This window comes from Strigops habroptila, chromosome 1 (assembly GCF_004027225.2).
Source record: "Strigops habroptila isolate Jane chromosome 1, bStrHab1.2.pri, whole genome shotgun sequence".
NCBI classification, from domain to species: domain Eukaryota; kingdom Metazoa; phylum Chordata; class Aves; order Psittaciformes; family Psittacidae; genus Strigops; species Strigops habroptila.
In genome coordinates this window covers 55,481,841-55,500,242 of record NC_044277.2, presented here as the reverse complement: position 1 = coordinate 55,500,242, position 18,402 = coordinate 55,481,841, and the positions used below count along the sequence as shown (strand labels likewise).

The 18,402-nt window shown below is 39.8% G+C and overlaps 1 protein-coding gene across 1 annotated transcript in view; it reads right to left on the bottom strand.

The window, feature by feature from the left end:
- The window catches only part of CDH7 (cadherin 7), an 82,645-nt gene extending 67,134 nt beyond the window's left edge, over positions 1–15,511 (bottom strand). Inside the window, exons 1-3 of the mRNA XM_030500606.1 lie at positions 14,996–15,511; positions 5,875–6,232; positions 5,798–5,836 (exon numbers count right to left, since the gene is read on the bottom strand). Of these exons, the coding sequence (XP_030356466.1) occupies positions 5,798–5,836; positions 5,875–6,045 (210 nt within the window). The 5' untranslated portion in view covers positions 6,046–6,232; positions 14,996–15,511. The remainder of the gene's footprint in view (positions 1–5,797; positions 5,837–5,874; positions 6,233–14,995) is intronic.
- Between the last annotated feature and the right edge of the window lie 2,891 nt (positions 15,512–18,402).

Genomic DNA, 18,402 nt, shown 5'->3' with positions numbered 1-18,402 from the left:
AAGAACTGGACTATTTTGTCTGTTCATCTGTTTCATTTGCAGCACTGTCATAGAAAAATAATGACAGGAATGGCATGTCACATTTTTCATAAAAGGTTATCCATTTTCATAACACAGAACACCAAAGAGTTCCTGAGATGGATAAATGCCAGAATTATGGCAGATTTGCTTTTTCACTTTTATAAATGGCCTGTTGGGAGTATATAAACCAGCAGTGCTTCAGAGATTATGTTAAAAGTAAAGACAACATAAATAGAGAAGGAGAAAAATGTTTAACAAAAGGGAAGTTTTCCTCTGAGTGTCCACAAAGACAGATGAAAAATAGTTGGCTTGTGTCAGGTTTGTGGCTTTTTTGCCCCACAAAGTATTTGAGGGGTGGGAAATAAAAATATATCTATGTAGAGCTGTAGCTACTCTCATCTGGGAGCTTACTTGCAGAGCAGACATAAATATTTTTTTTGCTCAGGATGCTTGGAGGAGTAAGACCCCAGGTTGAGGCTAGGCAGAGAGCACAGGTCCCCGTGGGTTGCCTTCGGGGGCAGCAGGAGAAACAGAGCTCTCCAGGCAACCACACCCAACCCACCCTCTGCTCTGTTAACTGCAAAGGAGGCAGCGTCACATTTTTTGCCTACATTTAGCCTTCATAATTTCACTCCATCTCCTCTCCATGTCCCAGAGTGTCAGTAAAATATCTGTAGTGCAGTTTCTAAAGAAGAAAAGCTATTTGAGTTTATTTCTATTCACAGATCCTCAGCTCTTTCATCACAGATGAAGTTGCCTCAGCTTCTCAGCAGCTGATGTTCCTGCAATATCACTGAGTTTAACCAAGTGGCCAGCACTTTCACAGTACTCACAACCTTAAAGGACTTTAGCAAAGACACTTAGCATCCAAGTCAGTCAAAAAGTTGTCCACTGCATCTGAAAGTGTCAGGTTGTGATCTACAAAAAAAGCCCTAGTTCTGACTACATCTGTATGGCTTGATATAACGTCACACTGCAGATAAACTTCATATGTGAATAATTCTGTCATCCTTTTGATACATTCGCCAACACCTTTGAAAAACAAAAAGCAAACACAAAAAACCAGTATCCTCCCCTGTCCAGCCTCCTTCCCTCCAAAATGATGAGGTTGGAAAAAAACCAATCCACTCTCTATGTCCACGGTAACATAAATTCTTGTTATTTTGCTGCTTGAAAAGCCTTTTCTCCACCCTGCCTTGGAAGAAACCTATAAATTATCCTAAATGCACCAAATTTCTAGGAAATATTTAAGTTTGCTGCATTTCATCATTCATTCTGTGCTACTCCAGAAAATAATAATGCAAATATTAGCTTTCATGTGCTCTGGTCCATGTTTGAAAATGGAATCCAGCAATTTTTTTTTATCGTAAAATAGTTAGAAGGATAACAAAGAGGCAGGTAAAATGGAACAGGAAAGCAACGACCATGAGCTCTAACAGATTACACGTTCTTAGTCCATTCATTCCACCTTTTTTTTCTTGATTTTACCATCTAGAAAAATCAGGTTGGGATTTATGCTTTCCTGCCTCATACATTATGAGTAACAACTAGATTCAGGGCACTTTAAAAGTTCCAAGAGTTATTTCTGAGAAGTACCAGTGAGTCTCTCAAACTTAAATATAAAATTCTTGGGTTTGTACTCAACCAAGCCTATGTCTTTTTCTATTTTATTTTCAGTCTTTCAGTGAGGTTTCAGGGAAAAAAAGAGTTCAACTCAGCAAAGGGCTTGAAGCTGTCCTTGTCTTTAACCATACCTTAATTTGAAGCTGTTAGAAAAGGAGCTTTGGTCTGGATCCAAAAGTAAACAGTGAAGCCAACCATCAATCAGCCTCTCACATGAAGTTCACGGTCTTGTTTCACATCTTCAGGTTTATTTGTTGTTTCTTTTGATTTTGATTTTTTTTTTTTTAATAAGAAAAATGAAAGGATTGCTGGCTAAGACTGTCATTGTAGTGCTTTTGAGGAGACTGACACTCTTTGCAGCAGAACATGTAAAATGAAATTAAAAACAAAACAAAAATTGTCAGAAACTAAAACAAAAAACAAAACAAAAACAAACCCTGGATGGCTGGTAGTTATGTAAGAAAACCAAAAAAGATATCAACAAAATTTAGAAGTCCTATTTGAACAGCACCCCTTTTTGCCAATGTGTACCCATACAGACTTTAATTACAAGACTGTAACACATCTTTTCAAATATTCATTATAATGAGCATACACTTTTTCTGATTTTAGATGCTTATGCATTAAATCATTTAAAACTACGCTTGTACTATTATTTTTATGTCCAATAGATTTCATTAAAGTCATTTATATGGAAAATACGAGGTAAAGCATTTCACAAAAAATATTACCAAAGCAATAGTAAATATGTTCCAGAAAACAGAAACCACCTATGTTTTTAGCTAAATTAGCATTATAATTAACGTCCCTCATCTCCTACATGGCATGTCTGAAAGATAACAGTGCCTATCCTAACAGGTAATGAGCCAAACAGTTACATGCTTCAGCCCCGTTAAGTGAACACAACATATGCTGTGGCTGAGGGACAGAAAGAAACTGTATATGGTTCAGTCCACAATCTGATTACATGTTAAGCACCGCCCAAGAGGCACTTCAGATTACCAGTATTGATTTCAAGATGATTAAAAATTCCATACCATGGAGAGGGACAGACTTACATTAAATAAAAAAAAATAAGGCAGCTAAAAAAAACCCTCTGGTTCACCAGTCTGACTCCCACTAGTGTAAACTAATGGAACCCCCCAGACATTCTTCTCCTAGAGCGGCACGAGAAACAAGCCACTGCCATGGTTAAAAAAATATAAATATACCTTTTTTTTAAAAAAAACCCCAACAGAAAGAACATTCCTGTCAATCAAATGAATGTCAGTGGACATCAAGAGGAGACGGGCTGAAAATTACGCTGCAAGTATGATCCATAATCCTTATTAAACATAAAAACCTAAAAAAATTAAGTGAGAGACTTATCTTACTCGAGGTGAATAGGAATTCTGTTAGACTACTATATAGGAATAGGATTTTAGGCCTCCACTGATCCATGTAATGAAGAGGTGCAGAATGCACACACCCTCAAAGAAGGCAGAGTTTAATGCAGCACATGAGGTACATTAACATTGGTATTAGTTTCATGACTCTTGAAGGATTTGCTGTGTAACCCTAACATTTTCCAAAAGCTGCCTTCCAACCAGAATTGCCTGGGGCTTTGTAAAATTGAATAGTGTCAGGGACAAAATATTCCTTACTGCAGCTCCATTTGCCTGAGTGTTTCTGAAATATTTTTATCTCACAGCCCTTAAAATCTGGAAGAAAGTTCCTCATCCCTGGATGTGCAGTTAGATTGGCACCCTGCAAAGCATCTTGAATGTAAGGTAGTGCAGGACTGACCTCCCCAGGAGCAGAGTGCTCTGCAGAACATGAGAGTGTGGTTGCTGCTTCCACTTCACTTGATGAGAGAAGTGAGTTATGCCTGCTCTTTGCTTGCCATAGCTTCGTCACCAAGGGGAGAGGGAAAAAAAGAAAAAGAACAACCTTCCTATCCAAATCTCACTCCTCTTAGTCCCTGCCTGCCTGCAAAGGATTTGAAACAAGAACACATTATTTTTAAGGGAAGAAGAGGGGGAGGAAGGCAACTGCTGCTCACTTCAGAGTGGTGCTACACGTAATATGTTAACATACAGAAAGAAAATCACTTCTTCACCTTTTTGTTACCCTGCGTGGGAATGCAGTTTCGGTCATGATTGCACCTCAGAAACCACACAGTAAAAACGCTCTCCAGTGAGAAGGTTGGGAACTTGGCACATCTTATCTTACAAGATGCTCAGCAAGGACTCTGTTTCCAGGAAGATGGGCTTCCTTTAGCAAGTGCAAATTTTTATCTGCTTTTCCTACAAAATGAATTGCTGCTACAAATGTGAGTTCCTGAGCCAACAATTCATACTGCTGATACAAAAGCAGCCTGGGTACAGACTGTTTCAGAAAAAAAGGTTGGCTTTTCAGAAGATATCTGCTTATGAATGCTAAGAGACCTATAAAGGACAGCAAAGAGCAGACTGTGAAGATAAAAATAACTACATACATGCAAATATCATGTACTCTAGCGCTACCACAGCATCTTTGGCCATAATATAGCAATCAAATGAATATGAGAATTGCTACAGATCAAAACCAGTCTTCAGTCAAATATTTAAAGACACTTCTTTTCCAGGAGAGAAATTCTACTTCACAAGCCATGCTTCCTATTTTATCAGTGGCCACAATGCCCAATATGCTATTTTCCAGTGAAAAGAGAAGCTCTAACCTGAGATCAAATTTGCCTAAAAGACAAAACTCACACAGCCAAGCAGCAGCTGAATAACATCAGAATGGAAACTGCTACATAACCTAAAACTTAACAAAAAACTTCAGATCTGCTGTAGTAAGAAATATTTCTGATGCTAGCATATCTTTCTTAAGGGCTCAACTGTGCAAATCATCAGCCCCAGTGCAGAAAAGCACCTAAACACAACCATAGCTGTAATCAGAAGAGCCATTCTCCATTTACTCTGATTATTCAGTTAGCATGATTAAATTATAAGTGCTTAACTGTGTAAACGCAAACATCAAAGTTTTTGTCTCAGTAGGACAAATTAAGTAAGCCGAAATTCATTGTACTCATATATTTGAAGTGGTGGATTTCAGATTTACTTCACTTCCTTTTCTGTAAGCATGCCATCTTGCCAAAAGCTGTCACTCCCTTGTTTTGTATGCATTTGCAAAATATTTTAATGAGAAACTGTATTTACTGATTCTGTTATTACATAGAAAAATGGGGTTTTCTTTCAATAAGATGATTACACATAAATATTACACAGAAACACAAGAGGGATTCGGGCTTTTTTGTTTGTTTGTTTATTTGTTTCAGAATTGCTGAAGGAAGTGTATTACCCACCAGCACAAGCTAAGGCCTGGATTCACAGCTGTGCTCTGTGTGCTCCACGTGCAGTGACAGGCGCTCAAAAGGAGCCATTTGGGATGCCCTGATGTGAGGGCTTCCTCTGTACTGGCTTGGTGCCCATGAGAGGGAAGGTAAAGCCACAAGGCTGTGCTATGCGTGGAGGGCAGCAAGGCCCCCAAGGTGCCAATCTGCCAGCCAGTCAACGTCAAAGCAAAGTTGTAATGCAGACATGCCCTCCTTTTTACTTGTCACACCCCCAGACACCCGATTCTTTCTCTCTTGCCTTCAGTAGTGCTGATCTCTAAGCAGCAAACATAGAATCATAGAATCATAGAATCGTAGAACGGTTTGGGTTGGAAGGGACCTTAAAGATCATCTAGTTCCAACCCCCCTGCCACAGGCAGGGACACCTTCCACTAGACCAGGTTTCTCAAACATAACACAGAACGTCTATTTTTCTGAGTCTAGCTGTTAGCTCTCATAAAAGAATATTCATCATTATATTTCTCTATTCCTATGTAAAAAAGTATATATAATATTAATAATCAAATATTTTCCTTGTATCAGTGGTGGTAAAATGCTTTCATTACTGAACCCCTTTAAAGAAGCATAGCTAATATGTATATCTCTTAAAATAAGGAGAATCGGGAATGTAATGTCTTGTTGTTTTGAAGTGCTGAGCTTTGTTTTTCAAACTATGAAACCTTGTCCCTGACTTAAGTCAACTTTGGTGACAGAATCACAATTTTCAGGTTGCATCATATAAACACATCAGAAAGCAAGCATCTGCACCCTCCAAAGTTTGTTTAAATCCCCTACCTTTCCTACATAGAGTGGGTCTGTACCCATATATTCTTCTCCTCCTCTCTCCTCCTCCTTCCCTTCCTTTCCTCTTCCAGCACAAAGAATTGGTTCCACACCCAGCTGCGTTTGGTTCTTGTCCTCCCTGATTGAAAGTAGGGCTTTGACCTGGACCTTGAGAACTCTGCTTGATTCATCCCAGAAAGACACAGGAAAAGAGCTAGTATCTGCAGAAAATGGCAGAACTCCGCTTTGCTCAACTTCATCTTTTTTTTTTTCCCTTGTGAAAGAAAAAACCTTGATGAGAACGGGCACAATTCCAGTTGTCTCAGTAGTTCTAGCCTCCGGCAGGGTGTCAGCTGGGAGTCCAGAGGTAATAATTTGTGAAGTGGTCGATTGGAAGCAGTCACCACTGCTGAGTAGCCTTCACCAAAGAAATGGTGTAGTAGGTACCTATCCAGGAAAAAGACAAGAACTGTTGTCAGAACCTTTTTTTTATTTATTTATTTCAAAATGTAAATTATTTGCAGCTTTCACATAATGCATCAGAAATATTTATTTATGAATTTTCTTATCATCAGCACAGTTGAGTTTACATAATAAGTGTCCGAGCATTTAGGGCACGTTCATTGGAAAGCATTACTACTGCTGATATATCTGTATTGACGACTATGAAGTTTTCCCATGACTGTTCTCTTAATACACCAGCTTCCACAGTACAAATGAATTTTTTTTCTCTTTAAAATAATCAAATCAAGTGTAGTTATGTACAGTTATTTTGTTTTGCCTTTTCCTCTGTCTGTTACAGTCTGCTTTTACTAGCCTTTACCATGATATGATTTCAAACCAGTTACAGGCAGAAAGTTATATTAATGGCAAGAACATATGCTAGCTAAACTTTCTTCCATAGAAGTGAAAAGTAAAATAAAGGAGCATAAGATGAATCGGAACCATCTGATTGATTGTTAGTCACTGTGTACCAGATATTACAATTTATTCTGATCTGAATCTGACCCAGTAAAAAGCCCTCAGAGTCTCCCCACACATTTTTACTACATTCTTACAGCGACAGGCACAGTAAGAAGCATGAAAGACTAGTTTATATACTTTTACGCAAATATGTTCGGAAAGATCAGATGATAATATGATTTTGTGTTTTCAACGAAACCTTGATTTAATGACGAACAACTTGTCATCACTAACACATAAAATTTTTATCTTTTTGTGCATTTTTTCAATTTTATTTAAAAATCTTGATCATTAAATAACTGGTAGAAATCACAAAAAATAATAAACATTTATTAGGAAAAAAAAACCCCAAACTTCAATCAAGTATTTTTTCTGCCCTTTACAATTGTGAGCCTTCTCTGGCCAAGTGAAAATGTATACTTACTATAATGTTTTTAAAAGTATAATTTTTGTCCGTCAGAACCAAACATAGCCTTGTCTTTCAGGCCATCACCCAGGTAAGCAATGCTTGCTCTAAAATAAACATCCTCCTTGCCTGAATGAGCAATGAGGCAGTTGAGAAGTGTTTAAAAAGTGCCAAACACAAGGTGAAAATGAGGATGAAATTAAAACAGATAACAAGGCATTCATTTGGAGTGAACCGCTGCTACTTTGGAAGCAATGGAAGAAAGATTTCATCCTTTTTGCATTTAATTAATCTAAAAAGGCTAGACTTTAAATCACATACACATTAAATGCCCTAGGTAGATTATCATTATAACCCTACCCACTACCATTAAAACCGAGTGAAATGTGAACTCTGCTACCTATTTTCAGTATGTCAGGCTCTTTTAGCTGCAGAACGCTTGCGCATCATGCTGTCAAAGGTACCTAGAGGGCAGAAACATGAAACAAATAAAAAGCTCTTCTGATTACAGACTGTATTTAAAGCCTTTTTATAGTAATCCCTTCTGTGGTACTGCCCTGCATGAGAAAGGCTTTGCTTAAAGACTGGTGGGATAAACCACAAACCCACTGAGCGTGTTTGTTAAGCAGCAGCAATTTGAAAGCTTCCATATGTGAAAATCCAGTGTCTGCCTACAGGCAAAACAAAGAGAATAGACAATGTCTTACCTAAAGACCCTAATTTCCAAAACGTGATGCTGAGGTTATAAAGGATGTCTCTCCAACATGGACCAAGAATCTTTTCACAGTGGGATTAACATGCAGGTGTCATCCTCTCTAGCGGAGCATACTTTAAAATGATTAATTCCAACTAGTCATAGCGCAGTTTTGATCTGGCCCTTTGGGTAAATCATGACCATATGACATAGTAATTACTGAGAGGATTGCCATGAGTGTTAAGGAGAGTAGCTGTGCTTCTTCAGTGTTATGTTCACTTCCTACCTCACAGTTCAAATACGAAAAGTATTGTTTGTAGTAGAGGCTGTTTGTGCACCCTTTACTTTCCCTCTCTGTGTCTAAGTTACATCGGGCTAAGGACATCTGATATTGATAAACTGTCATTTTATTTCAAAGACGCAGCAGATTGTTATTTAACAGAGATAAAAATACGAAATGGATTTTCTTAAGAAATGTCAGTAAAACATTTGCAATATGTTAGTGTCTTTCCACTGAGCAGTTTCAAATGACTTTCTCTTGCTCTGAACAGACATTTCAAACCTAGAACTGCTCTAACCTTTATCTCGAACAGTGTTCTCTTGTATCCTTTCTTTTACACCTGCAGGAAAGTATGAAAGCCACCATATGGAGTGCCATGGTCCCCAGCCACACACCACAGCACAGAACTGAAAAATGCACCCAAAATAACAACTGAAAAACAGTCCATATGCTAGACAGCACAATCTGATGAAAAGCAGAATACTCACACCCCCTGGAAAAAAAAAAACTGTTGTCATTTACTCATTTCAAATACTTTCACCACACAGTCTCCAGAAGTCTGATTGGTTTTATTCAGCTGTGAGGCAACACTTTCTGCTCTGAAACACTCTTCCCTCCCTTCCTCCCCTGCTTCAAGGTAAGTCTTCCTACTCCTTTTACAGCCCTTCTTTTTAGGTTTTTATTTATAGTTCTTTCAGCACATTGCCTTTTGAATGTTATACTTTCCAAAGCAAAAGTAAAATGTCCGGTATTTAAAAATCTTTTCTGTTTGTGGAATAATTATTTATTAAATTACATTTTATTACCTTTCCTACTGGTATATACATTTTTTATATGGATTTTTCAAGAAAATATATATCTAAATATATATACATGAATTTATATATTTGCATATATAAATACATATATACATACATATATCTGTCCAAGTATAACTAGCACTTCAACATCACCTGTTCTATGAAGTCTGTAAGTATGAAGTCCACAAGACCATGTAAGCAACATCACAGTATTCATAAAACTGAAAACTAAAAGGTGCTGTTTGGGCCTTTTTCCTTATCAAGGCATAACTTCAATGTTCAGGGTTGCACTTGCAGCAGTGAATATGACTAACACTGACAGCAACAGAGAGAATGCAGTGTTCTGATTCCAGTGCCTTCTCTGTCATCTGCGTTTACAGGCTTGAGTGTGAACTGGAGGCAAAACTGACCTGCAACCATTTTGTATTTTGTGTTTAAAGATTTGTTTTATAAAACATATCACTTTCTGCACAAACAAGACTCAGATTACACAGAACTGAGAAATATTTGTGCTTAATTAATGCCATTAAATACCCTAGGACATAAGTGCACCTTTACATCTTATTTCTGGATCTGCAAAATGCTACTCCTCTCTGCAAATGGGGCCAAAATACAATTATGTCTCCTCACTTTCTTTACATAGTTTAGGCTTTAAAAATAAAATTCATTTGTCTGCTGGTATATTTAAATCACTAGGCACTACCTTTCGTATCTAAGATTTTATTCTCCATTTACTTTACATATAATCCTGACAATCAGAAAAATGTAAAAAATATTAAGTATAAATACTTGCATGTAATTCAAAGAGTATGTTATGTCATCTGGACTGTGCACATAGTATGTCTTAATAGAACAGTAGCATACTGTCTGTGTGAATAGCTATTAGAATAAAAAAAAAAACCAGCCCAACCAGAACAAAACAAAAAAAAACCCAAAAAACAAACAAACCACCAAAACATAAAAAATATCCATTAAATATCTCATCTCTCATATTTGTGTTCCTAAACTGCTGGTTGATGTGTAAAACATCAGGCTGAAGAATACACATTTGGAAAAATAATAACCTCCTTATTCAATATATACCATAAAACCTTCTTTTTCTCCCATCTGCTATATAGAAATTGAACTATATTTAAGCCACAGTCTAGTAGCAGAAGTGTTCTGCTAATCTGAAAAATGTTACTACTCTACTCTGCCAAAACAATCTGCTAGTGTCAAAAAGACACTATTATGCACTGTCTCTGAGGGGCAATCTTGATTTGTTGAAAACATTCAGATCATGAATAAGATCCTAAGCTTTAAGGAATGGTTCCACTCACTGCAAGCAATTAAGGGTAATTTACACCCACTGAAAATCTCTCTGAATATTTTGCTTCACTCCATAATTTCTAAAACAACGCATCAAGACTAGTCCTTGCTGTTTGTGTGTAGCAGTAAGCACGAGTAGGTATGGACAAAACATGTCTTCGGTCTCCTAGATATCCTCACAGAAGTCCTCTTTCCCCAGCCCTGAGATTTCCCCAGCCCTGTAGGGCAGTTTGCTGAAGACTCTTGAGATTATCTTCGTACCACCTAACCTTCGCAGCCAAAGTGCAAATTCCTGCAGACTCTTCCAGTCACACATTGCTACCAGTATCATAGTGCCAGTTGCATCTATGAACCATACCATTTCCCTGTCCACCCCTTCAACCCGAATTTTGTCCTTCACAGTATATTGTCCTAAAGTCTCTCCAATGTGTAAAATTCTTCAGGAAGAAGTGGAAATCCAAACCCTTTTCCATTAGTAAACTCCAACAGTCTGGATTACATTTCTCTATTTTGAAATCTTGCTGTCAGCTCAGGTCATCCACTGAAGGTGCAACTGAAGAGTTTTCCACTGCTATTGCCTCTTACCCCCTGCCCCACCATTGATAGCATTGCAAAACTTTCTGTGTAAACCTGGACCTCTCAGACTCTGAAAGTGCAGCCCAGACAACACCTGTTAGTAAATCTTGGTTTAGCTTGGTCAGTAGTAGACAGACCCCATGTCTGTTGGATTTTTTTTTCTCTGCTTTAGTAATTCAAGAAAATAAGACCCTGCATGTTGAGATAACTCTGAGGGTAACTGTTGCCACTGGATCTTGAACCATGATCCTTTAAACACAGTATAATGAGTAGGTGAGCCCCTGAGAGCTGAACTACCCTCACTGAAATATTTATGTTTTGACATTCAATTTTACAGTGCCCATTGGAAAGGGTGTCACTCTCTGTGGCAGAGAAAATTCCCCTTTGTTATAAGCCCGCACCTCCTCTATGTCACACATCCTGAGTATCATGGAAGACTCCTTCACATGCACAGGAACTCTGTGATGCTTGAGATGAAGGGTTTAGAGAAGATAACATGTCTTATTATGGTGTTGACTGCAATGTCTGGTTACTCCAGAAAGGAAGGAAAAAAAAAGATATAAAAGGAAGATCCCTTAGAGTAAGTGAGGTGGGGACTCTTCCATGAAATGAAGCTCTGCAATGCGATGAAACCCATTAACTCCCTGTGCCAGATGACATTACAACTACAGACCATATCCTCCTGCTGCTAACTGGCCTAAATATGCACATGGGAGATCTGTAAATGTAGTGCACATCCTGCAGTCTGCATCTGGTTATCAAACAAAAAACTATCACGGCTCCAAACATATGGCGCTGTTACACTAAACTGGCTCCAATACCCTCTGACTCAGGTGAAAGGGCTTGATGAGACAACAGAAAAACACTAGGCACACTGAATACATGATATGGCTTCAAAAAAAAATATGTAAAGAAAACCAGGCAACAGCTTTCGGACTTTCATATTGCTTTGCAGCTGATCATAAGATTGTATGTGGCTAGAGTGCTAAGTTGTTTGGGTTTTGGTAGGTTTCTTTCTTCACCCAAGAAAAAATTAACAAAATAAAGATTTTTTTTTCTTTTTAATATCATTTTCTGCATGAGAAAGTGCTTTATTGGTTTTTCACCTTGTTGTGGTACATTTTTATAGATCTAAGTTACTGGAAGGAATATACTAATTTGATAAATATTGAAAAGAAATGCCAGCAGTTTTTGTATATTTGTGACCAATCAAGTAATATTTAAATTTCCACAAAGTCAATTTCTGCAGCCTCATTTAGGCTGAGGAACTTCACATAATACCTAGGGATGACTTTCTTGCAGAACCACTGAATTCCCAGAGGAGGCACTCCTGCATTACTGCTTAGAGTTAAGCCTGGTTTGACAGGAGAACTGAAATAATCATGATCTATTTATGCACCCTTCCTCAGCTAGAATTTGATTTTTATTGACACCAGAAAACAATACCCAGTAGTAGTACATGTAAAAAAAAAAAGTGTGTGATAAACTAAACTGAATGGCTCAAGAAAGGCCTTTACTGAAGAACCACAGAACATATCAGATACTGAAGCCAACAGCCAAAAATATACATAGAAACTTACTAGCCAACCTGACACTAAAACTGACTCCCAAGCAGTATATTCAACAGCAAACCATTTGAACTTCCAAATATGTCCTATTTTCATTGCACATTGGAGTCAATTTGTGAATCGGATACTTTTGAGGAAAAGCTTAGCCAGGTTTACAGCAAAGACTTTAACTTAGAGTAGAGCAACCTAAGGGTTTTCATTAATAATGATTTTCTTCAGTCAAGTCTCTGACAGTTGAAGAAACATAGAAAAATATGGACGCAACATGCACACGCACAGTTACACATTCTTCTCATCAGATAATTCATGGATAATCTGCAGTTATACAAATGCTTTACAATTACCCTTATATGGAAAGATAAGAATGTTTTGCTATTAAATCAATAGCAAATAATCAAGAGTCCTTTGTTATGTAAATCAAGAAAAGTAGATTTAAGAGAGTTGTGAGACTCTCATCTGACTCTTAACACAATTCCAATGACCTAAATCAGCCTTTAATTACAGCAATATCTCCCATTATAAAGGTGAAATACCCTCTGATTAAAATGACAATCTTTAATGGCTTTTTGCAAGAAAATAGTCTGAATTACCTTATATTTGTATTTTTTAATTAACATTAACTGACACACACTTCTAACATGCAGTAGTAGCTCAGATTATTACCCAAGATACTTCACCCACTTTAAAAGTTGTCAGAGTCAGCTTTTAGCTCCTTTGCTCTTCTCCCTTTGCTGTTGGATTTTATTCTAATTGTTTTTTAAATCTTACTTAGCGTCTCTTTGTGACCCTAAAAAAGAAGTGTGCCTAGATTAGACTCCTTGGTAGTTGCAGGCTGAAGAGCTAGAAGAGCATGTACAAGGACTTTAAACACGATGTCACGTTTGGTCCCTAGATAGTTCTTTTGGATTTGTTTAATGGGGTTTTTGTTCTTTTTTTCCCCCCAAAGATGATAACTCACTAGTCACATTGAACTAGCTCTAATGAGGCACAGCCATATTATTTCTAAATATCCCCACCTCACTTTTGTATCTTTAAAACTGTTATGATATTGCTTATGAGCAAAGGAGCATCATTTTCCCAACTGCTCTTTATCTGTTGACCTGTTGTATCTTCAGAAGTGATGTTCTAAGCAAACTAAATTTTACTCATGCAACTTCATGCTATTGGCCCATCTTGAATAGGTCTTCACCTGAGAAAATGTAGACCTATCTTTTCCAGAAACGGCATAAATATCTAGCTTTCACCTGTAAAAATTCCCTGCTAACTTTAAATAATGTGACAGGGGAACAATTAGTAAATGCAATACGGGTAGAAAAGTAAAGTCACATATCCACTGCCAAGAAGAGACTGTTTCAGAAACTGGCATTCTTCAGAGTTCGGCTCATTTCTGTGTTTACTTATTTTGCCCTGGAAAGTGATTTATTTTCTGCAAAGCTGTACGATCACCCTATGTTTTAGCTGGAAAACGGCAAGGCAGTATGTCTTGTTAGAGCGACCATAAAGTATACGCTGCCCTTTCAAGTATCTGCTTTGACTTGGGAAGTTATCTATCAGAACACAAGATTTTATCCTTGCAATGGGAAAGATTAAAGTGTCAACATTTCATGTTCCCAGGATCAGAGTGCCTCACCAGTTTCCATCTCCCATCCCTCCCTAAGTCCCGTGATTTGTCAGGAAAGACATCGTCTGCAGAATCTTGGCTCACCTGAACCACCTCACCTTTTGAAATCACGAGTATAAAGGTTAAATCTTCTCTCAAAAAGGGATAATTTTTCTTTCAGTTAGCAACTAGAAGTCAGAGGATTCAGATCACAACCACTTGCTACTGGTGCACACAACCTATTGTAGGAAAGCAAGACATGCCTGTGTGTGGATACGTGGATAGATGGGGGGGACGAGGTGGAGGGGGAAGGGTCAGCATCAAACAGCCAAGCACTGCAGATCTAGCTTTATCAGCTGAATATTAATCAAAGAAAAAAGCTCCCATCTTTTCAACATTTGCAAACTCTAGAACACCCTTGACATAAAAGGGGAAAGCTCTGTGAAATAACTCAGGAAAATTTCCTGCCCTCAGTAATCTTTTGCTCTGTAGCATCAGTGCCGAACTCTCAGATGAAGCAAGACAGACGCTTTGGCTCCGCAGAAAGGACTGAGACAGTCGGGACTTTGCGCTGCCTGTATTTTGCAGAAGTCTGTGGTCCTCCCTTCCCCCACCCCACTTCCCCGCTTGTGCCTGTGAGACTTCTCCGAAGAGTAAGAGAGATGCTATTGTTCTCTTATTTTTCAGAAGGTGCACAGACGCCTACAGCATTGATGGTCTTACTTCCCACGGTTCCCCTGCCACACCTGGTGCCGGTGCTCCGGCTTCCCCCCTCTCTCCTCCCCAGCCGCGCTGCCCGGGCCACCCCCGAGCGCGGGTACGGTGAAACTTGCGTCTGCGGCCGCGCCGCCCCGCGGAGCCGCAGCCCCGCTCCCGGGCGGGAGCAGTGTCGGGGCAAGGCAGGGGAACCGAGCCGCTCACAGCCCTCTCCTGCTGCCGGTCTTCCTCTGGCTACGTGGGAGGGGAAGAGGGTGAGGAAGGCACGGGAAAGGCACAGGTCGCAGCCGGCACTTACCTGCTCCCCCTCTCCCTTGGCTGCCCAGCGCAGTGAGTATTTTAATCCTAATGACCCACGGTGCGTCCGCAGCGAAGAGCTGGCAGGATGCTCCCAGGCGGGGGCCGGGATGCGGGCGGCGGGGCGCCCCGCCTGGCGTGAGGGCTGCGCGCCTGCCCGCGCACTCGCCCGCACCCGCGGAGTAGGACCGCCGCCTCTCCGCTCCTCCTCCGCAGCACAGCGCGGCAAAGCGAGCCGCCTGGGTGCCACGGTGGGAGAAGTGGGGTGCCAGTACCAAGCCAGCTCCGACTGGGTGCGGATCGTGGCTGCGGGAGGAGGAGGAAAAGGAGGGAGGGAAAAAGGAGGGAGGGAGGGAAGCAGGCAGAGGAGGTGGGGATGCTGCTCTGGGCAGGGGATATCACGGCTCGGCGGCCGGAGCCGGTTGCCAGCTCCGTCCGAGTGCGCGCGGAGGAGGTAGCGGGACTCTTTGTATCTCCAGAAAACCCAGCAGTGTCTGTTGAGAAGGGATCCAGGGAGCAAGCAGCCTGCCCGACCCCACTCCCCCCGCCGCTCCTCCTCCTCCACCTTGACAGGATATACAGATGGATAAAAATCAGGAGCCGGGCTAGGGGGTGGGGCGGGAGCCAATCTATCTCCCGATTTGTGTTTGAAACGCAGAGCTCAAGAAGAGAGTTTAAGAAATTTTTTTATTCCCTCCCACCCCCTTCTACACTTGTCCTAGAAGCCTCCTTGAGCTCTAGAGGCATGAAGGCTAAGTCGCAAAACTAATTTGAACTTGCCTGGTCCCCGTTTTACAGTTCTGCCCTTTCAGTCTCCCCAGCCCGCCCTGCTTTCACTTAAAAAATCCAAAGCTCACCCCCCAGCTCATTCGCCTGGCCGGCGTGGGGAAGCTGGGGGCCAGGGACAGCGGGCAAGGTCGGGGTCCCCTCTTCTGGTCCTGGGGCAAGGCTTGGTCTTGCCACCGAGGGGCTCAAGGGACCCAAAACCCCACACCCCTGCTGCCCTCTGCCTCCTTAGCACTGCTGTCCCTCCTATCCGCCCCCTGTTTAAACCGGGGTAGTGCGGGGAGAGAAGAGGACAAAATTAAAAAATAAATAATAAACCCCCACATTGGAATAAGTAAATCAGGCGCTTTCATAGAATGAACGGCACGGAGAGGCGGCTGTGGCCATGCTGGAGCTCAGCGCCCTGGTGGGAGAAGGCGGCGCAGTGTCACGCTGGGGCTGGTGCCTGGCAGCATCCACGCACAGCCCCGCGACCCCGGAGCTGCTTTGGGAAATGAATACCTGCTTTGTCTGGGCTTGGTCCGGCTGGGAAAGCGGCAGCACAAACTTTCTGCCTCATTTCAGCACTGCTGAAGCCTTTTGGGTCTGCAGAATGAAACATATCTACAAATGAAACGTGATCACCCAGGAGTCAGGACGCCTCCTGCAAAAAAAAAAGGCAGAGGTTCCAAATGTTGGCAGAGCTGCTGAACTGACATTTTCCATGGACAAAAATATTTTTAAAGCATACTGTTTTTAGAACAATGGATCATACCAAGGGCAACTGTAAGGAATGAGCCTTGGCCAATGTCTTTTGGTTTTTGAAAAGCATTCTCAACATACTATGAACAAACTAGTAATGTGCATTTATAATTAATGTTTGTTAGCATACATTATACCGCGAAGCATGATGTCAACAATAATAAAGTAATGTGAGGATAAAGTAACAAAATAATTGGTTTAGATCATGAAGGATTCTTTTTTAAATAATTTTAAATTCTGAATTTGTTTGTAGCCTTTGAATACATAGATGCAAATAGGCATGAGTATTTTAATAAATGTAATGTGTAACTGTTATGTGTTCCTTGTCTTTTAGCCTCATTTTCAGACATGTGATTTCCAATGTCACCCTTCTAATTAGGGAGAGGCAATTCAGCATCATGGCATTTGTGAACTGAAGAAGTGGTTTAAAGAGAGAAACTAGAAGCAATCTTCATCCTCCAAGTTAGGGAGCATCTGAGTGTATGGTTACAACTTAATAAGATGTATTCAGGCAAGAAAATCCTGAAAGATGATTGCACACAGTTGCTTAAGATTGTAATTAAGGATTCTTCTTCCTTTTGTTCTCCTTCCCCCAATCTGTAATTCATCTTTCACCAGTTAATCAAAATAAGACTCTTTGCACTGATCCTTAGAGGACAAGGTTCAAGGACAGATTATCTTTTTTTCATCACTGAATATCACAAATACCTCTGCTTTATCTTTTTTCAAATTCCTTCTGAGATGTAACCAGTACTTGGAAACCTTGTCTTTTCTTACTTAATTCAGTAGCTATGACTTCAATGGTGAAAATAGAACAGTTTAAAAAGAGAGAGAAAAAAAAAAGATCACTGTTTGGAAGCAGGATGATATAAAAAAAATGAACCTATAAGGGGTCACGAGCTTCATAAACTTTACCTAACAAGCTTTTTGTTTGCTCTTCAGGTTAAAAATAGGGTCTAAATAATTTTACAAATACTTAAAATTTTTATAAAGGAAAGATTCTTGCTCTTTTTTCTTTTTTTTTTTTTTTTTTAATTCTGATCCAGATATTACTAGTGGAGAATTGGAATAGCCAATTATCACCCAATTAAAAAGCTTTCATATGTAGACCTTCACAGAACATTTCGCGATGTTCTTATTAATGTAATAGACTTCTCTCAAGGATGTGCTTTATGTTCCAAAAATCTATATTCTCTCAAGCAAAACCCTTCATTAAACTCTATGTCTCTGAAAACATTTAACTGATTTTTACTATGTTGAAAATAGGATAGGTGTTTTTGTTTTATTATTTTTCTAAATGTTTATGTTGTCATATCAAAATAAAATTTATTAAACTCTTTGACTTTCATGGGAGCAAAACAGCCCAGTGATTCCAAGCAAAAAGTGTGACTAAGCAGAGCAATTTAATTTCATTGCATGGGCAGAATAAAATACAAAGAAGCAATTATTCTTAGTCACTTTTGGCAATCTGCCATTTTTAGTAACATAAGCAAATGTATATTTTTTAATACAATTTGTTCTTGACTGTCTTGATTGTGGGGTTTTGCCAAAGAGTCAGTCCATTCCAATACATTGACTGTAACAATTTTGGCTGTAATCCATACTCACAGTGCTGTTGCATTTCTTTCTAATATGCTTTGTATGCATTTAGTCATCTTGAGACGTATGGGTGTACTGTTTCCAGAAGGTCTACAGTTTGTAAAAACAAACATTGGACCATGCTAGACCATCTCTTAGGTAGGCCCTGTAAAGACTAACCTCAGGCATCAAGGGGTGCATTGGTACTGGAACTTTTCCCATCTTTTGACTTCTGAAAGTGTCAAGGATGCCTCTTCACAGGACGAGCTGTGTTGCTCTTCTGAATAGTGGATCCATAAGCAG